Raw genomic sequence first — 19582 nt, forward strand, 5'->3', positions numbered from 1 at the left:
ACAATTGAAGATACGCCAAAACGAACGAAATTTTTGATCATAGAATCACAACTCGTCAATTCCAAGCAGGAATGCTTTTTCAAATCTTTCAAAAATCCTATTTATTACGTACGCCCTGTCTAAGTTTCTTACAAAGTTCGGATTTTTCGGCAAAATTCAAAACAAACATTTCAATTTGTATTCAGAAGGAGCATCGAATGTCCAAACTTGATCGGACAATATTTCCCGAAAACGCTCCACCCTAGCGGGCCGTGCGGTTGCTGCTCAGAAGTTTATGTATTTATTTAATTCAATTTCAACGGGACAAGTCCCAATTACATAACACTTAAATAGAAACAAAGGCAACAAAACGTACAACAAAACGGACAAAGAGAGTGTGACTAATAAATAACTAGAATTCGTTCTTTCACCAAAGACTTAAAATTTGAGATACGTAGGCCATAAAATTGGATCCATTCAGTACAGCTATTTGCAAAATCTGAAATGCTGGGAATAACAGGTCTATGCTTCCAGATGACAATATGTGAGGGGATAACAAATAGACGATTTAAATTTCACAAAGATCTCGGAGGAACATGAAAATGAATGTAGCTAAGAAGAGTAGGAGAATCAATAAAATTATTAATAAGTTTAAACAAAAACATGAGATCATAATAACGCCACATAGAGACTAGGGAGCATAAGTTCAGATGTTTAGCAATATCTCCATAAAGAAGTCAATATTTATGCGAAAACCGCTTGTACCGGAAACCTGCTCATAACGTAATATTCGGCCGATCCCAATGCATTCCGTTTTATGCGGTTTTTACTGTAAATTGACCATAAAAATTCAGTACTGAAATGATTTTTTGACAGAAATGAATCTTCAATATTTGATAGATCAGTTGAAGTGAGATTAGGTTTTTTCTGTGCAAATTGAGAGCATTAATTTACATTTTAATCCACTAATTTTTGAACCAAGAAACTTGCAGATGAACTGAAAACTTAAAATGATGGTATCTCCAGTTGGCTGGGCAGTTGTCATACCATAATTTTTCTAATACACAATTCTTACACTGGTACCTGTCACTTAATTTATAGTTTTTCAGCATGAAAGTTCTTTTCACTATGGATAGTTACAAAGAATAATTAAAGGCGTTGAATTAATGGAGTCCTTGAAGTTTTGACAAAATAAAGTTAAATGGGCAAAGTCTATCGATTATCCCAAAAATAATTCTAAGCAAACGGAAAAAGTTATTGACATGTGTCCCCTATCTATAAATATTGCTCACAGTGTAGCAGTCTTGACAAATCATCATCTCTGAATAAATGCAAATATCCTTTCATGTGGTTATTTCTTTCTTATTTGTAGGTTTGTCAGTGGTTGATGGCTGTGAATATGGACCAGTATATCCCAAAATTCCGAGAACAACAACTGAACGGAATGTCATTGCTAACTCTAGAATCCAAAGACTTCAAAAATTTAGGTATTGTAGGTGATGATAAGACTAAACTGAAGCGGAAGCTGAAAGAACTCAGAGTGCAAGTTGAGAAGGAGAAACGTCACTTTGAAAAGGAGAAAAAAGAAAAGGAAAGACAGCAGAAGAAAGCAGAAAAGCTTGCAGAAAAAGCTAGCAAACGAAAATAAATCTTCATTGGACCTGAAGATGGTTTGGTTATCAATAAAGGGTTTGAATACAGATTCTAATCCTCCTTTGATTTTTTTTGCTCAAGAAGTGAGCAAAAAAATGAAGCAATGTGAGCAACGAATTAAAGTATTATTTTTCAATCTGAAGTCTGATCATTTTGTAGTTTTTGCTCAAAACTACCTTTTGCATTCATAAATTACGTCTAGATTGTTTGGAAAATACGAAGGAAAAAGCTCATTTCATACTTGTCTGCAGGCGGTACACAACTTGGGCCGGAAAAAGTGCCTTTCATGCAGGAAACCTATTAAGACTTTCATCGAATCACTTCGGTCTTTCCAGGTCATCTTTTTCTCTCCTATTATCGTCATCAGTGTAAAAAAAAAAAACAGAAACGAAGAAGCTGGCTCCGATGCTCAACAGAACTGTGATAAGAAAGTAGCTGTCAATAGATGAAAAGACATAAATTGTATTTTGTACAGTGTTTTGTGGTTGATAACGAGGAGGCAATCGTTAACTTTCCAAGTACTTTGCTGGGGAGTGCTGTCTTCACCTGTTTACCGCTCACATGCTTTCGCCTGTAAAGTTGAGCTTAAAAATCACTGGCAAATAATTATTAAAGGGCAATGAAATGTCTCCTTTTCAGAATTTTGCTCGTAAATTAATGTACTTGCACTTAATTTTTTAATTGGATGCTTCATCCAAAGTGTAAAATGCATTTGCGTACTGTATGCCATCTTAGCCTAAGATATGCGGTATATAAATAGTGGTATAAGTCAAATATATCTAAAGGAACGAAAAATCCTTTTATTTATACCATGAAAATTCAGCCTGTTCTCACATTTTTAAATGAAGTTTTATTAATTTGCAACTCTATAGGGTCAATTGAAATATACCATCCAATGGTATCAATCCATTCAGATTTTGTGGAGCAAAAAATTTATTCTCTGCTTTTTGGCAGAATGCTACATTTTATAGCCACGATGATACATAAGGAAGTAGTTTCAGCCAAAACATTTTAGTCATGGTCATTGATTTGTGATCATTTGTGTCAACTTCAACCAATAGTCTTCTTTTAAATGTTTGACTTAACTTACTTACACTCATCTGTTCAGTTAAACACTTTTTGCATCTATTTATTCTATTTGTAAAATTCTTTATCTTGGATATCATTGTGTTTAATTGCAATATTTGATTATTTTAACCTCCTGTGCCGCACAATTTTGTATTACTGTACTCTCAACTCATTTTTGTTCTCCCTTAAACCTAACGAAAAGCTCAAAATGCAAGGGGTAAATCCTGAAATTACGGCTTATTAAACACACCAACAAATTTCTTTTATATTTTTGGATTAGGGTTCCTTCATTTGATGATGGTAGAAATTTGTAAATATCTTTTCTGAATTTTTTTCTACCATAGCTTTTTTAAGTTTACCGGCCTAATCTGAAATTTGCTTTATTCGGAGTTTTCAAGTATTCCCCCCCCCCCCTTTTTTTATGCAAACCCCAATGGAACGCCTCTTCAACGGGGTCATCCTAAAAGAAAATTGAAAACTAGATTAATCCAAGTTGAAATTAATGAAGGCTCCAAAGACCTTTAACCAAATGACTGACAGTAAATTTTCTACTCAACAATTATGAACCAAGAAAATGAATTTAAATAATTTGTTATATTACACATTTTTAGTAATATTTTATTTGTATGAAAGAAAAAAATAATCAATGTCTCTTGAAACTTTTTGTGTTTTTTGTATGCTCCATCTGAAGGATTCTTAAAATATTTCACACAGAAACTTTTTTTTTTAAATTTAAATGTAGTATGATTTTAAGTCCATACAATTAAAACTTCTCTCATTCTACTTGCACTGTTATTCAATTTTGGTTGTGCTGAAATCACTACAGATCTTATGCTTTAAGTGCCATACCCTAAACAAGAAACAATGCTGAAAGCAATATTGCGACTCAGGTGAAACGGACTAACTATATATTTTCAAATTCCGAATCTGATCGCAATGAAAGTATCGGTAGAGAAACATGGTGAAAAAAAGTGATTTCATGGCATACAATTTTTTCATTATATGAGTGAATGAAACATATTTTTTTTCTCCTTGTCACTGCTGTCATTAATAATTTATTCCTCTTAAACTGAATTTTTGAGATAAGTATTTATGAGTTGCACAGCTCTACTATTTAAGAAGAGTCAAGCAAAATCGTCATGTTTACGTTGCAATGTAACTGAATCTCATATCCTATTTTAATTTTTCAGAAGGAAACCAACCGACATGCCCGCCAGACAATTGTTGTGATTTTTTTCTGGTCCATATGAAGGTTATCCTCCCAAAAATTTAGCATAATTCTTGGTTTGTTTCCTTCCAAAAAATTAAATAGGAGATGAGATTTTCAAACACAGCAATGTAGGGGTGACTGTTATGATTAGTTCCGTCAATTTTATGCACTTGCATCTGCAAGTAATGCAATTTTTTTTGCTGCTCAGTGTTTTTATGTGCGCTTGGACCTGGGCAGATATTCTGAGGAAAAGTGGATGTATATTCTTATCAAATGATCTTTGAAGAAGTGAAGTAAGAGAACGTATTTATTGAATACCAGAGAGACCATGTAAATTTTCCTTTTAGAATCATCGTCAGCTTTGGACAAGGAAGCACTCTTTGTCAGTAGATACTAGTGTGCTTTCAGGGTGGCAATTTTGCAGACAAATGTTTTTAATTTTTTACTTCTTCAGAAGAAAAATTGTCATAGGATGTTGAGTAATATTTGTGAAAGGGGCAAAAGGTGGAATAGCTGAGTACCTCTCTTGCATCTGGATGGGAATTTTAATCTTATTTTATTTTTTAAATGTGAACAAATTTACTTTATGAACTGAGGTCCTTGAAAAGCTTATAGTATGTAGTTATGTAACTGGAACTATGTTCCTTCCTATAAAACCGCAGATTTCCGCTGTTTGCATAAAGTATTATCCAGCAAAAATCGTTTTAATGATTATGTTAAGCTTTAAGGAAAGAATGCACCTTGAGATAACTCTGCCAGGGGCAAATTTACAAGTACATGAATTTTTTTCCGATGATCAATTTAATGATTTCATTTGTAGCTGCACTGAGCTGTCGTGAAAATGTTGTAGGAATAGTTCCAGTTACTCAACTTGACAGTTAGTTATTTTACATATGCGGCTGGTTCTGCAAGATCACTTCTTACTTTGTAGTTACCAACTACACCCTCTCTCTGCTCATTTTTGCTTCCATCAGCACTGTTTTCCTCTTTTTTCTTGTTCTAAGAGCTATCATAGATTTTGCAAGAAAAACAGAACTGATCATATTATGTTGTTAATTTTATTCAAATTTTTCTTCTTCTTGCCTGAATCCTCAGTGAACGTGCAATTATCGTAAGCTACATTTATTGTGATCATTTATTACGCATTTCCTCTCTTTTCTCTCTTTTGAAAGATTTTTTATTAATCTTTTGTACAGAACTTTTACTACTTCTCTCTAATCCAATTTTGTATTTAATTTCATTTATACTCTCTAGAACTAGGTGATTTTTATTTCATTGTTATTTTTTTATTATTTGTTCATAGACCTTGTAAATTAGAACGGAAGAGGGAACGTTTTTAAGTTTTGACCTTCCTCCCCCCCCCCCCTCTCTTTCCCACCATTAGAGCATGTTTATGTTATTCAATGTCACTGAACTTTGAAGAAGTAAATGGAAAACTAAAAATTTTTATACTTGTTTTATAACAATAAATAATCTTTGAGTGAAATTTCAGCACTTTTGTTTGTTTTTTATACCTGTGAATAGTGGGTACATATGTACATTATTATTTTTTTATAAAAAAAATTTCAATTCCTCTGTACGAGTTTCAGTAATTGAAATATTCAATTGTAAGATTGTCACAGTTTTCAAAAATATTTTTTTAATCAATAGAGACCTTGATTTCTTTCACATTTTCGACTCTCAAATAGACTCAATTTTTGCAAAAGAACGTAAGTCAGTCCTTTGCACTGTTTCAAAATTGCCCTCATTGTTTTATTCTTTTTCTTATAAACAGTAAGTACCTGATTATATATTTTGTATTATTCTAGTAATTTTTTTCCATTACATGTCCAGATATGGATGAGTCTGAAATTGTAGTTCCTAATCTCAAAATTAAGTCCATTTAAGAGTTGAATTTGGTGATTTTTGATCTCTCCACTGGGATCTACATGAAATTTTAAAAGAAAAACAAATTCTGATAAATTCAATTATGGGGGAGCATGTTGATAAAAAAATTTCAATGGGTTACAAAGTACTCCCAACGGCATCAATGATGATTTTTAGATTACAAGATCTAAAATACTGCTGTTCAGCCCGTCAAGAAAATGTTTCTCACAAATTCTGGACCCCAATTTCTCGTCTCAAAGGAGAGAGGTCACACAAATTAGTCTCAGTCAATGCTCTGCATTCTAATGAGCATTATTATCTACCTATCTGTAAGTGTGAAAGTAATATATTCCTCCCTCTCACCCCAAAACTTCTTCATTTATTTCTTCTACTTTTGAGCATTGCCAAAGACTCAAACCATCATTACAAACACCATATTGATGGTGAAAGTGCAGAAGTGCGTATCTCGGAAAACACAATTTTCCAGGAGACAGTTTTTTTTTTTTTTTTAACTGTCTACATTCCTCTTCATTGTTAGTAGAAGGGCAGGGCCGGATTTACCCACTTGCCGCCCATGGGCCACCTGTATTTTGCTGCCCCCTTCTCATTCGTTTTGAAACATCGATACAAACCATCAAAGGAACAAGCCGGAGAAGGATTAGTGCATAAGACGCGTTTACTCGTGTTAGGCATATTTTTTGTGAAAGCCCTGTCAACACCAGCCAAAGTTCACGGAGCCTAGCGCGAAAGTTCAGTTCCGTAGACCTACCTCTGTATGGACAAGGCACACAAAGAGCCTGTTCGGGCTCAACGAAAAAATTATGAAAGAGTAAACATGAATGTGGTTTAATAATTTTAATTTCCGCCACCACGCCAATCGCACTGTGTTTGGCGCAATGCGTGAAGTATCCCTACAGTCTCGTAGGCGCTATGCGTTTCACGCCGACCGCTACTGACCCTACTGACCGCACTACGTTTGACGCAATGCGTGAAGTATTCGTGGAGTCTTGTAGGCGCTATTATGTGTTCCATGCTGACCGGCGCGGCGCGCCGAGGGCTTCTTCTTTTCATCTCGGTCCTCATCATCATCATTGCTCTTCGTGCCGCGCCGCTCCAGGACAAATTGCGTGTTTGGTTTCTCTCTCAACTAAACTAATGAAAGGCGCTGTCTCTTGCATCACCGAAAGACGAAGAAATTAGAAATTATCATACTCTCAGGAAACGAGAGATTTTGTCGCTTTTTCTCGTTTTTAATTTTTTTCTGAATCCGATTTTTTTTTTTTTTTGGATACCTGCATTTGAAAAATTGCAACATTTGCCGCCCCCCTAAATTTGCCGCCATGGGCCGCAGCCCATGCGGCCACCCCCTAAATCCGGTCCTGCTCATAGTTACTTTTTTGAAGGAGAACTAATCACAGTTTTTACTGAAACTGTCTATTAATTTTCTTCACTCATTCCACGAAAATCTCTCAGAATTGAAAGAAAACATTTTGATTAATTTTTCCTCCCAGGAAATAAATCAAAAGCAGAAATTTTTAAATGTTGCAATCGAGCAACGCATTTTTCGCATTTACCCACCAATCTAATGAAATTGTTTGAATTGATTCTGAAATAGCCGCCTGAGTGATTACCCGTTGGTTGCTAGTTATTCAACTTATGACTTGTGGTCAACTTGTGGTACTTATCTACTTGGTCAGTAATTTTATAAGTTATTTTAAATTTTAATGTCTCCGGATTAATTGGATAACGTTTTGAGTTGGATTGGATCTTGACGAAAGTGTCCTAAAATTTGGAAATTCACAAAAACATAAACGTGATGGTAAAATATTTACTTCAATTCTGTAGATTTCTCCAAAGGGCCCTATAAATTGAGCCAGGGTCCAGTTTAATTCAGTCTAGGATAACGATCGAAGAAAAAGGGCGCGGCAAAGCAACCGAGCCGCTATTTCAAATATCCCGCTAACATTTTTGCCGAGCTCCTGTTCTCATTGGTTCAATCTGTTCAATTGGTGACTGGTGCATAACCTGACAAAGTTGTCAGCTGACATCGAAATTTGCGAATTGAATTATCTGTGACGGATTCGGTACTCATTATTTCCAACTATCTTATCAGAGTATTTTACTTTTTATTCATAGTTCTATCCTCAGGGATTAGTTTATTACATTTTTTGTATTTCGCCCAGCTATTCTGAAAGTGACTGCTCGGAAATTTTATCGGTAAAATTTTGTTTCATCCACCTGTAGAGGAGTATTCAGCAAGTCAGCATTTTGCCACAATGGGCACTTGTGTTCTAAGATTTCTGAAATTTTGAGTTTCACAAGCATTATTTGTCGTTCAGACACTTAGAACCCGGACGGTCCTCATCCAAGTAAGTTCTCTCTTGTTTTATGGGTCTACAATTGGAGGGAGTAGACTATTAAACTATTCTTACCAAGTTCCCTGACCGGCAAGACTTGTCTTGCGTGCTTGATAAGCTTGTATTCTCATTTTAGAATTTTTTAAGAACTATGACATAATTCTGGGGAGCTCCTAGGTTTAAGAGATATTGCCTCTCCAATCTTCATTGGACCCTGGTTTCTTACTAGTCAAGACTGAGTCAGGATTGGTCTTTTCGGTCAATGGCTGTCCATATATCACCATCGTCGCTACATGGACAAGTCTTGGCAGTTTGAATCTTAGACCATCAGCTAATTCCCAACCGTGGTCTAGACTACAGTCTCTTCTCCGGATGTTAGAGCTCATACAACCAAGAGATCAGTTTGGCCTATGATAGTAGTCAGAGTGAGAATATACTTAACTGTATCTGCCACTTATTAATCTTCCATCAAGTTTACCTCATACTTCGGTGTTTTCAATTTCTGCTTTTCAAGTGGAGATAGCTTCATTTTATTTTAATCACTACAGTCAAGCACTGAGATGGCGTGTTCATAAATTCAAGTCAGTTGAGTTTTCAATATAGGCCAAGGTAAACAGGTCGATCACCAAATTTTTAACCTTGCTCTTCATGTACTTTTCTCGTCTCTTTGCCGGAGGAGAGGATCATGTTAATATCATCTACCCATTTTACTTCTAAGTACTTCTTTTTTTCATTTGGAAAATTCATTCCTGATGTATTTGAAATCCTCCATTTCATTCTATTTTCATCTGATCAGACCGAATTATTTGTTAACAGCCTATCAGTCACTAATCTTTTTTCCAATCTTCATATCTTAAGAGAGTAGGACCCTCTTGTTTAGGGAAAATAGGAGTTGACGCAAGTAAAGAAGTAAGATGTTATTACATGTTCACTATTTTAGTAGGAAGGAATGAAATGCTTAACTCATGTTTTACCAGTTTTTAATCTTGTCCATTAATCTTGCCTCATTATAAATGAATTTTTCTTTCTCTTGTAGGTTGAAATGGTTGATAAAGCTGTTCGCGCAGATGATGCTGAGAACTCCAACCAAATTGCTCGAACAAATCAAGATTCAACCGTCAGTAATGGCGAAGAGGTAATATTGTCTTAAATAAATGTTATGTCCTAAGTATGGAATTCCTGAGTGAAATCACCTGGAGTGAAATTGGGGAAAAGAAATAAAAAAAATATGAGAATGAATAGGACTGAAAAACATTAATTGTCCAATGTAATTTACAGGAATTTTTAAATTATGTAAAGCGAAACTTCTAGGAACAAAATACACTGAACTCACTTGCGCTGAAAAATGATCTCATTCTAACGTGAAAAATTGTAGATTTCAACCCTTTATCAGCGGTGATCACTGCTAGTCACAAAATGTTTTTGCAAAATTGAGTTCAATGACTTTTTACGTTTTTTTAAACTTCAAGAAGGTCAGCAAAAGTCTAAAAAGTCAAAAAATAGAATCTGAAATATCTAGCCTATCAAAAAATGTTGATTCCTTCATGTGTATGTAAAGTATTATGAAGATATTCGGAAGTCGATGGATTGATATTACAATGAAAATTCATATCTTCCTTACAGCCTGTCAACCTTCATACTTCGCAGGTTTGCAGTGAAAATGTGTAAAAAATTAAACTTACATTCACAGAAATTCAAATGCTCAGTTTTAGTAGCCAACAAAGGAGTCTTGAGTTAACCATGAACATTTTCTTGTAGAAGATATGTGTTTTATTAAATGTAAGAGAAAAACAGTTTTCTATGTTTTTAAAAGTTACTAAAATAACCAGTTAGGTAAATGTTCTTTTCAAAGAACTGAACTGATCTGGGAAACTAAGTGGTCTGATTGCGTCCTCGCATCAGTCTGCTCCACTTGACACCACCTACGCATGCCACTATGTAGAGGTGTTGTATGATGTGAGGCCCATATGTGATAAGCCACTACGTCGGTAGAGGGTTCTTGAGTACCCGCTCCAATATTGGGACCCTACACACTGTGAACCCTATAGCTCCTACACAAGGAAACAATCAAGTAACGAAGTTGATTAATCCTCATTGGAATCGGGAGTTGATAACATTTCTTTTTATTCCATCGCAGCAACAAGGAGAACAAGCAGAGCAGAGGCAGCCCTCTCATCTGGAGTCCTTTCTTGGGATAACTAAAACCCTCATAGTGCGAGCCCTTATTATCTACTTAATCACTTCATTCTTCAGGCGACCTCAGCCGGACAACCAATCATCAACCGCACCTGCTTTAGCAAAAACTACTGCATTTAACATTTTTGAAAATGGAGCATTTTTGGTAAGATATTGGTAAATAATTAAGAAACAGTCTACCTGAGTAGACAGGATTTTTGAAACAGGGACTGAAATTCCCCCTGCGTTCTAAGCTCATGTGACCCATCAGATTCTCGTTCACATTCTAATAATTTATATTATATAATTAATTAATCATATTGTCTAATAATTCTATTAATCACAATTGTTCAAATGAGTAGACAAAAAAAATCTCAGAGTCACAATTTGACACAAAATGTCATAAGAACTGATGATTATGTCATCAGCTGTGACCTTGTACACATTTACCACAAAACTTGAAACTTTTAAATGGTGCCATTATTACTAGAAATTAGAAAATAAAATTATTTGTGTTTGTCTTTTAATAAACTCTCAAATGGTCAGAAAATCCCATTTTATCCGTGACAATATTTAATATCCATTGGATTAATGTTATTCTTTTTTGTTTCATCTTTTTTTTTCTGGCCAGTGTGGAAACAGGCATCATATTTTGACAGGGAGATAAGTCTGAAAGATACTTTTAAGTGTCAGTCCATAAATATTGGATGTATTCCTCCTCATAATGTGTTGATGTTGCAGAGCAGAGGTCCTAATTTTACTAATCTTATCTTACATTTTAAGGGATGGTTATATCAGAGTGCTTTTACCAAAGTGCCAAGCCTCTGTCAAGAAGCTAACTTAAGCATTATTTAAGGACCAATCACATGAGATACAGCTTTTCTGTGCTCTTGCAAATTTGTGGTTTGACTCCAAATTATGAATTCACCTAAAAGTTTTTAAATGGCTTGTATTAATTTGAACACCATATCCAGTCTAAGAAAAGTATGCTGTCATTAAATTCTGCCTTTGAGAGTGATATAGCTTGAAAAATTGACAATAAAGTAGGCATAAATTTCCAATCCAGAAAGTGGTCGGAGATCAGCATTTTTGGTGCCTTGCTTTCAGTTCATAGTATATGAATGATCCAAGATTTTCGTGTATCCTGTTTTTATCTCACAATACTTGTTTCAGGATCTCTATGTCTACCTGTCGGAAGACCCGAATTTCCGTAACTACAGTGATTCCTCATCGCTGATTTGGAAGCAAGAAGATCTGCAGTATGGTGACTGGACAGCAGGACCTGCAGGTGACGGATCGTTTTCGTTTGTCACTAAATTTACTCCGTCTGAACACCTGAAAAACAACGGTTCTATCTATCTGCATGTATTCTTTATTAAATCATCTGCTCTTACACCAAAAGAACGAAATTCCGAAGCCAAGTTCACGTCTAAACATGCTGTCAAGCAAGTGAAGCAGCTGAATCGCTTTAAAAAGCTCAAGTTCATCAAAACGCAGAACCTGCTGACTGGCAAGACAACGTTGACTGAAGCTGAAATCAAGAAAGCAGAAACGCTCAAGTCAGAGATTGTCTCACACTGGCACCCAAATGTCACGGTAATTTCGCTTCGTCTCTATTTTTCCATTGATTTTTCAATTCAACTTATCATCAACCAGTCTTGAATTCTTGTCATTGACCTGTCTATCCCTATGCTGAATTAATCTCAGCATGTCTTTCCTCTCCTAAGCTAGAGTTTTATTCGATTTGGACTTGGACATGCTCTTTTAGTAATAACGAGAAAAAAAAAGTAGTTTAAAAAAGTTTTTAGTAATTACATTGCCACATTGATGCAGGTATGTGGCGTCTGCTGTGGATAGTATGTACTGTAACTTGAATTCATATCCAAAAGTGTTAGCCATTTCGTTCACCAAGAAAAACCTGTCATTTGATTACTCCCCTGTACTGGAGCCGAATGTCCCTGTCTCTTTAATTCCAAAGTTCTCTTATTTTTGCTGCAATTCCTTCATCCTTTTGAAAAGCAGCTTCATTTTCAGCTACCAGCAGTGCTATTTTTTTATGTTTTTGGGCAAAGCCTGAAAAAGGAAGGCATGGGTTAGGTCTAACTTTTTGCTGTAGGTACTGGAAATGCCTGTAGTTTGAAATTTTAACGGGTGAAAAGGTAAAAAGAAAAGAAAATGAGCTTAACTTATAACTTTTTCAATGGCAGTGTTCAAAAATTAGGAGGGAAATACATTCAGGAGATGCAATTTTTAGTGGCAGTAAAGGAACTTGCTAATGCAGAGGGTCGTCTTTAAAAGCATGGCTGATGTAGATATCCGGAAATTTTTTAATTTCTTCCGAACCTTCCTTTACACTTGAAAGTTTACTCATTTATTTATCACATTTCTATGGACATGGCAATCCATTTACAAAATAAAAGAAGTGAAACGCAGAACAAAGTTTAAAATAAAATATAAGACAAATACTTTAGATAATCTCTAAAAATCCATAACATTTTCTTCAATTTCCTCTAAATTACCATTGGAAGAACCAAAACCTACATTGAGAGGATGCGGAAAAATTAACTAAGTCGGTAGTTTGCGGAGTCTGCAGCTGAATTTGCAAAAACACGGAAGAATGCTGTTAGCTGTTTCTATGTATATCAATACCACCATTGTAAAAAGATGAAATCATTATATTCATTACTTTTAAGTAAATTGGTAAAATGCTTAATGTGTTTTGAGAAGTTTTACCTCAAAATAATTAAAACCCAATAATGAAAAAAACAACAAACAAATTCTGTGCAAGCCGTCATAATTCAAAATTCTGCAAAATAATACCAAAATTTTGGTTTTTTGAGCCTGTGTTTAATAGAAAATCAGAAAAAATTACTATAGTTAAAGTCCAAGCCCCAAAGTCTTTTTATCATTAAATGTGGAAACGTTTTACAGGTAAATCTTGTTGCCGACCAAACGGCATGGAGTCCTGCAACAATCCCGGCACCTCTGAACGAGTATATCGAATTCAGTCCTACAGGCGACTTCTACAAGCCGATCGTATTTTTCAACGAGTTCTGGAACATGAACAGGGACTACAGGCCGATCAACGACACGACTGAAGAGCTTGACTTGCATATCACATACCAGCCAATCTCACTTATCCGTTGGCAGATTTACTCAGCACAGTCGATGCGTAACAAGTGGACTTCCAATCTCCTAGGTGACACGTTTGCAGAAGAAGAGGATGAAGACCAGGACTCGCTGAAAGAAGCGTTGCTGGAAACATCGCCATATCTCATCGCACTCACTGTTGCAGTCTCTTTGTTGCACAGTGTTTTTGAGCTGCTAGCATTTAAAAATGGTGAGCATTTTTTTACAAAGCAATGATGAGTAAAATTTCTTTTGTTCTTTCTTTTGTGTTGAGAATTACTGCGTATATTACGGATCTTGTTATGAAAACTACCCATTTACTCACAGGTGGTTTTTTTTACGCATCACCGTTTTGGAATCATTGAATACTGTTAGTGAACTGGCACGTTGTAGGACAGTAGATCAAAATTCTACCTATCATTTCTGCTTCAGGCTACTTAACAGTTATGTTTTCAGAAGATTCTTTTAGTTTCTATGTTTTTTCATTAAAAAGCTTTTGTTTGTCGATTTTACATTTCTTACAGTTTTTTATTGTTTAATTGAACCAGAGAGGAAAATTTTCTTTCTTAACTTCTGACAAGTGTAAAATTTTGAATAATTAGCCATTTTACCATGAAACCTAGTGTTTCATAAAAAAACCCAGCCATGAGAAAGGTTTTTTTTTGTTTTCATTGAAAATTTTAAAGAGAACATTAAACTATTTTTAACTTTTACGATGGTGTGATATAAGTTTGGCCTATACCAACTGTCTATTTTTACAGATATCCAGTTCTGGAATAATCGGAAATCATTAGAGGGCCTGTCTGTACGTTCTGTGTTCTTCAACGTATTTCAGTCTCTTGTTGTGCTTTTATATGTCCTTGACAATGAGGCCAATTTCTTGATTAAAGTTAGTTGTTTCATCGGACTGGGTATTGAAGTTTGGAAAATTAACAAGGTGAGTCTTGGATAATTCAACCTCTTACTGTAATTAAGTTGATTCTTAAAAGAGCGCTCGAGAAAAGTACATTGAACTTGTTAATACTGCCAAATTCTATGTATGACAACAAAGCTGATTAGGTGTTGAATAACGGAACATGATTGGAAAAGAATTAAAACTATAAAAATTAAACACAAATCGAATGTGGCAAGCAGCATAATGGTGTCCAAACCATGTCAATTTCCAGTAGTGGCATCTTCTCCTTAGCAAAGAATAGATTTATCTTAGCCTTTTTAACCTATGTAAAAGAATTGATTACAAGGGTGTTCGCAATGAACACCTTAATAACTGATTCTTTACCATGGCTTAAAATGGGAAAATATTGGTAGTTAATGATTCATGCCTTGCCAATGTTTTGCAGGAAATGTTGTAGCATATTTTTCTGTTGATTTTGTAGAAAGAATCAGCGTTTCTTAGCTGGAAATTTGTTATATAGACAGCATGAATGATTTTCACCCCAGAGCTTTTTAAAACAAGAGTTAAAAGCTTGCCTGTTTTTGTATTGGTAGACATGAGTCACTATGGTATTGTCAGTAAATAACATTTATTCTTTAATAATCTTTCACTTTCCGTACTTTTTATGCCTTCATATTTTCAAAAGGTGACCTTAAGTGAGATCTGATTTAGTTTGTGTTTTCTTTATGCAGGTTGTAGACTTCAAAATAGACCGAGAGCGACCAAAAATCCTGGGTGTTATCCCCAGACTTACTTTCACGGACAAAGGCTCGTACGTTGAGTCCAGCACCAAAGTCTATGATGAACTTGCTTTCAAGTACCTCTCAATCGTTCTGTATCCACTTCTTGGTGGCTACGCCATCTACTCCCTAATCTACCTCGAGCACAAAGGCTGGTACTCATGGGTCTTAAATATGCTCTACGGATTCTTATTGACTTTTGGTATGTCACAGTTTTCATAGTATGTACAACCCAGTTGTCATTAGTATCTCTGTCATTGCACCAGAAACACGCCTGTATTATATTTTGTTATAATCCTCATTAATGATGTTACAGCTCGCAATTCATCTCATTTGCTGTTTCAACATCTTTTAAGTATTAGTTCCATGATTTGTTACTATTTCCCAGAATCTTACTAAACATATGACAAGCATGGCGTGGAAGAGGACACCACTGTGATTGTGTTTATTGTGGTGGCCTCAATTGTGAAAATAACTTATTGTGTCGGGGAAAATTTCTGACCTAAAAATAATAATAACCAACACCCAAGAGGAAGCTACCTAAAGCGCGCATTCATTTTCGTTGAGCTGATTAAGTGTTGTCAATGTTGTTGAGGTGGGTTTTATGTATGAATTTGAAGATTTTTTCAAATGACTTATTTTTTGCTGCACAGAATATTGAGAAAGCTTTTTCAAATCCGTACTCAATTTTTGCCTCCATCTGACAGCTTCAAAATGCTTACCGTTTCTAGCAATCTGGCGTTTCTGCCTCATTGAAAAATGTGTAATTTGCTACCTCTAACCCAACCCCTAATTAACCGTCCAATTTTCATGACCTCTTTTCAGAGGTTATGATATTGCGTCACATTTCAAGAGATACCTCTTGTCCCAAGGCTCGCTCCATGTTTGTCACAATCATTGGTGTCGGGGGAGGAGGGGAGGGGCAGAGGAGCAATAGCCCCAAATGGATAAGAAGAAGAACGAGAATGAATGACACAAAAGAAACAAGCCACTTTTTTAAAGTAACATTATATGCCCTCATTATGCTATCTATTTATGTACTTGCTCAGGCACCATTTTATGTTAACAAGAAAGAAAAATAGTCTTTCTTCTAAGGTACTGGTGAAATTATACCATTGGTCACAATCCAGGGGTTGCAAGAGAGGGCATCTTTTGCAACCCTGCTCATCCGATTATCACAATATCTTTTTTCTTACTTTTTAATTTTCTATTCATGTAAATTTTTCCAGGATTTATCATGATGACACCTCAGTTATTCATCAACTATAAGTTGAAATCAGTGGCACATCTCCCATGGCGTATGATGTCTTACAAGTGCTTGAACACATTCATAGATGACATTTTTGCTTTTGTGATAAAGATGCCAACCATGTACAGGCTTGGTTGTTTCAGGGATGGTGAGTTTTGTTTTGTTTGCTATCTATTTCATCCATACCAAGAGAATTGAAATTTCACCATTTTTGGCATTTCCTTGATTTCTTATCTTTTCTATCACAATCCGGGGTATGAGATACTTTTTTTCTAATCAACCTCAAGTATGTGATCAGGTACCTCGGTTTTTTTTTTTTTTTTTTTTTCAAATAAAAATCCAGTACTCCTCACCCTCTTAATGAAAGGTGTTTTTTTTTTTTTTTTTTTCAAATTTTAAAAATATTATATAATATGTAGGAACTCAAGAAAGTTACACTCCTATAAGTTTTAACATCATTTAGCTTTTAAGTCGTCCTTTTCACCATATTTAATTTCAGTAGACTCTTTTTTTTTTTTTTTTGGTGGTTCCCAATGTGAATTGCACGTTTATTTAAAAATACTTTTACAATACTATAGCTATTTCAATGGTTAACCGCCATCATCAAGTATAAAAAAGGTGAAAAAAACATAAACACAATGAGAGGAAACTACTGATCGCGTCGTGGCATAAAATCTGAGCAAAGCTAACCTGATCAATTTCCAGCAAATTTCACGCATTTTTTGAAAGTGCAAAAATAATTAATTTAGTTCTCCATGAATGTGTGATGATAAAACTTTATACGTAATCGTACATGTGCAATGGGAATCAGCACAACTACATCAGGCATTGCTTAATTCTCTCTAATGTTTTATTTTTTTAAACACGAAACTACGGAACCCTGAAACTTGAAATTTTATGAGTGTTGTTTTAATAATCTAGGGTTCATTCACAGGGAGTTTGAAAGCTTCAAGTAGCTTTGTTCTCTGTTATAAAAATAAAACATGAGAGAAAATTAGGCAACATAAAATGCCGTTAGGCTGATTTTGATTAAAATCTGTTCAATTTGTGTGAGGAAAGAAAATTGTCATAAGGACCTTTCTGTGGTGACCCAGTGTCAGATGTCACTTCCCTAGATTGTTGCATCTTAAAAATCATAGTTTCATAGTTCTATATGCTGTTTTAAAACATATTTTTGGGCTGTCGTTCAGGTAGTAGCCTTTTGAACCACGTTGCAAGTGTAAACAGTCCTTTGAAAGTGCAGCAGTAGTTGGTGCTTGACAATGCTGCGTTTGTTTACCAGCTGTTCATGGAAAAAGCACTCTTGCAGTGAACACCTTAAAATGCCCTCAGTAGTAAAGCCCATGCTACAAAAAAATCCTGATATCAGTAAAATTAAAGTATTTAGTAATGGAATATCTATTAATCCCATTGGAATAACTTTGTGGGGAGGTCAAACTGATCCTATTCTTTTTTTTTAAAAAAAAAAAGAGTTGTTTGTAATTAATTTAGTCAATCCTGTAGCCATATTAATTAAGTTTGAGGCTATTCAAAGAAAGTTATTGCATTCAAAGTTCCTTAAAAAGAATCTTGTTCCTAATCTCTATGAATATGCCTGTTCCAGACATCGTATTCTTCATTTTTCTCTATCAACGGTGGATCTACAGAGTTGATCCCAAGAGAGTAAATGAGTTTGGTTACTCTGGTGAAATGGAAGAACCAACTGAAACGCCCGTCCAAGAGACGTTGCCTATAGAGGAAAAGCAGAAGGAGGAAAAGAAGAAGGACAAGTAAACATGGGGAATAGACGCAGCATAAAGTTCCAAAATGAAGACTTTGCCCTGGGTATTTTGTTATGGCTGTACAGTATTTTCTTGTTATTCCTGACCTGCCGTCAGATTTTCTCCTCAATGACTGCATCTGCTTGAAAAAAGTCTAGCCAGTTCATCAATCGGTTCACGTTTGCAGCATACAATCTTGCCAAGATGTTCGAATAGGATAAAATTAAAAATTTTACTGAACTTACTCATTGTGCAATAAGCAGCGATTGGTCAAGTTCAAAATTTCAGCTCACAAGGGGAACTTCCCAAGCTGCCGCCTCCGATCGGGCTGAAAAAATTCATACGAACTCTTTGGATGAATTTATTTGACCCGTATTTTTTTGTTTTTTTCCAACGCCCCCTAGAAACCCCCCAAAAAAATTCCGGAAAGTCTTGCTTTGAGCGCTCGAGTCTATATACGTAGTATAGCAACCATCTCTCATCAGTCGGCGGTGGCTCTACGGTAGCGCGCTTGACCGGTGTTTCAGCGGTTCCGGGTTCGAATCCCGGGCGCCGCGCCTATTTTTTACGACCGAATTTTATATTCTCACACATTTTCACATCGAATCCCATTTAATACAGTGGAACTTAAAACATCAATTAATTTACAACCATCATCAAACACAAATTGATCTACGATCAATATCTTCTTCAATTTGAAGTATAGATTTTTTTTGGGAGGGGGGGGGAGATACGCGCGCGATTATCTCGGGAGAAATATGTTGATGTGAGGGGGCGGAGCGGGTCGTCGGCTAATGTAAAAGTACAGTGATTGGCGAGATAATCGCGCGCGTACCCCCCCCCCCCCTCCCAAAAAAAATCTATACTTCAAATTGAAGAAGTTATTGATCGTAGATCAATTTGTGTTTGATGATGGTTGTAAATTAATTGATGTTTTAAGTTCCACTGTATTAAATGGGATTCGATGTGAAAATGTGTGAGAATATAAAATTCGGTCGTAAAAAATAGGCGCGGCGCCCGGGATTCGAACCCGGAACCGCTGAAATACCGGTCAAGCGCGCTACCGTAGAGCCACCGCCGACTGTTAGATCTGGTAGCCATACTACGTATATAAACTCGAGCGCTCAAAGCAAGACTTTCCGGAATTTTTTTGGGGGGTTTCTAGGGGGCGTTGGAAAAAACAAAAAAATACGGGTCAAATAAATTCATCCAAAGAATTCGTATGAATTTTTTCAGCCCGATCGGAGGCGGCAGCTTGGGAAGTTCCCCTTGTCAGCTGATTGTTATGAATGAAGCTTTTTGTCAGCAAAAATTTTTAACAAAATTTGTTCTTCAGAGAACTCTCTCTCTTAAAAGTTCTCCTGGCAAGTTAATTCTGCAGTTGCAGTCATTTTTTAGTGTATTTTTTGAAGGAAATATACATTTTTTTTTTTTTATTAATATTTTTTTTTCCTATTATTGT

At 35.6% G+C, this 19582-nt stretch overlaps 2 protein-coding genes across 6 annotated transcripts in view; both read left to right on the top strand.

Moving 5' to 3' along the window:
* Spn (protein phosphatase 1 regulatory subunit spinophilin) overlaps positions 1-5401 on the top strand; it is a 69364-nt gene extending 63963 nt beyond the window's left edge. For all 5 annotated transcript variants that reach the window (XM_019042682.2, XM_019042684.2, XM_019042683.2 and 2 more), the window contains one exon: positions 1352-5401. In XM_019042682.2, the coding sequence (XP_018898227.2) occupies positions 1352-1627 (276 nt within the window). In that variant the 3' untranslated portion in view covers positions 1628-5401. The remainder of the gene's footprint in view (positions 1-1351) is intronic.
* A 2413-nt stretch (positions 5402-7814) lies between these two features.
* Positions 7815-18290, top strand: LOC109031266 (putative lipid scramblase CLPTM1). The gene is made up of 9 exons (XM_019042702.2): positions 7815-8145; positions 9170-9268; positions 10271-10474; positions 11482-11904; positions 13240-13648; positions 14199-14374; positions 15064-15313; positions 16341-16508; positions 17964-18290. The coding sequence occupies exons 2-9, from the start codon at positions 9176-9178 to the stop codon at positions 18131-18133; spliced, it is 1893 nt and encodes a 630-aa protein (XP_018898247.2). The 5' UTR covers positions 7815-8145; positions 9170-9175; the 3' UTR covers positions 18134-18290.
* The last annotated feature ends 1292 nt before the right edge of the window (positions 18291-19582 follow it).

Source organism: Bemisia tabaci, chromosome 4, assembly GCF_918797505.1.
Source record: "Bemisia tabaci chromosome 4, PGI_BMITA_v3".
Lineage (NCBI taxonomy): Eukaryota > Metazoa > Arthropoda > Insecta > Hemiptera > Aleyrodidae > Bemisia > Bemisia tabaci.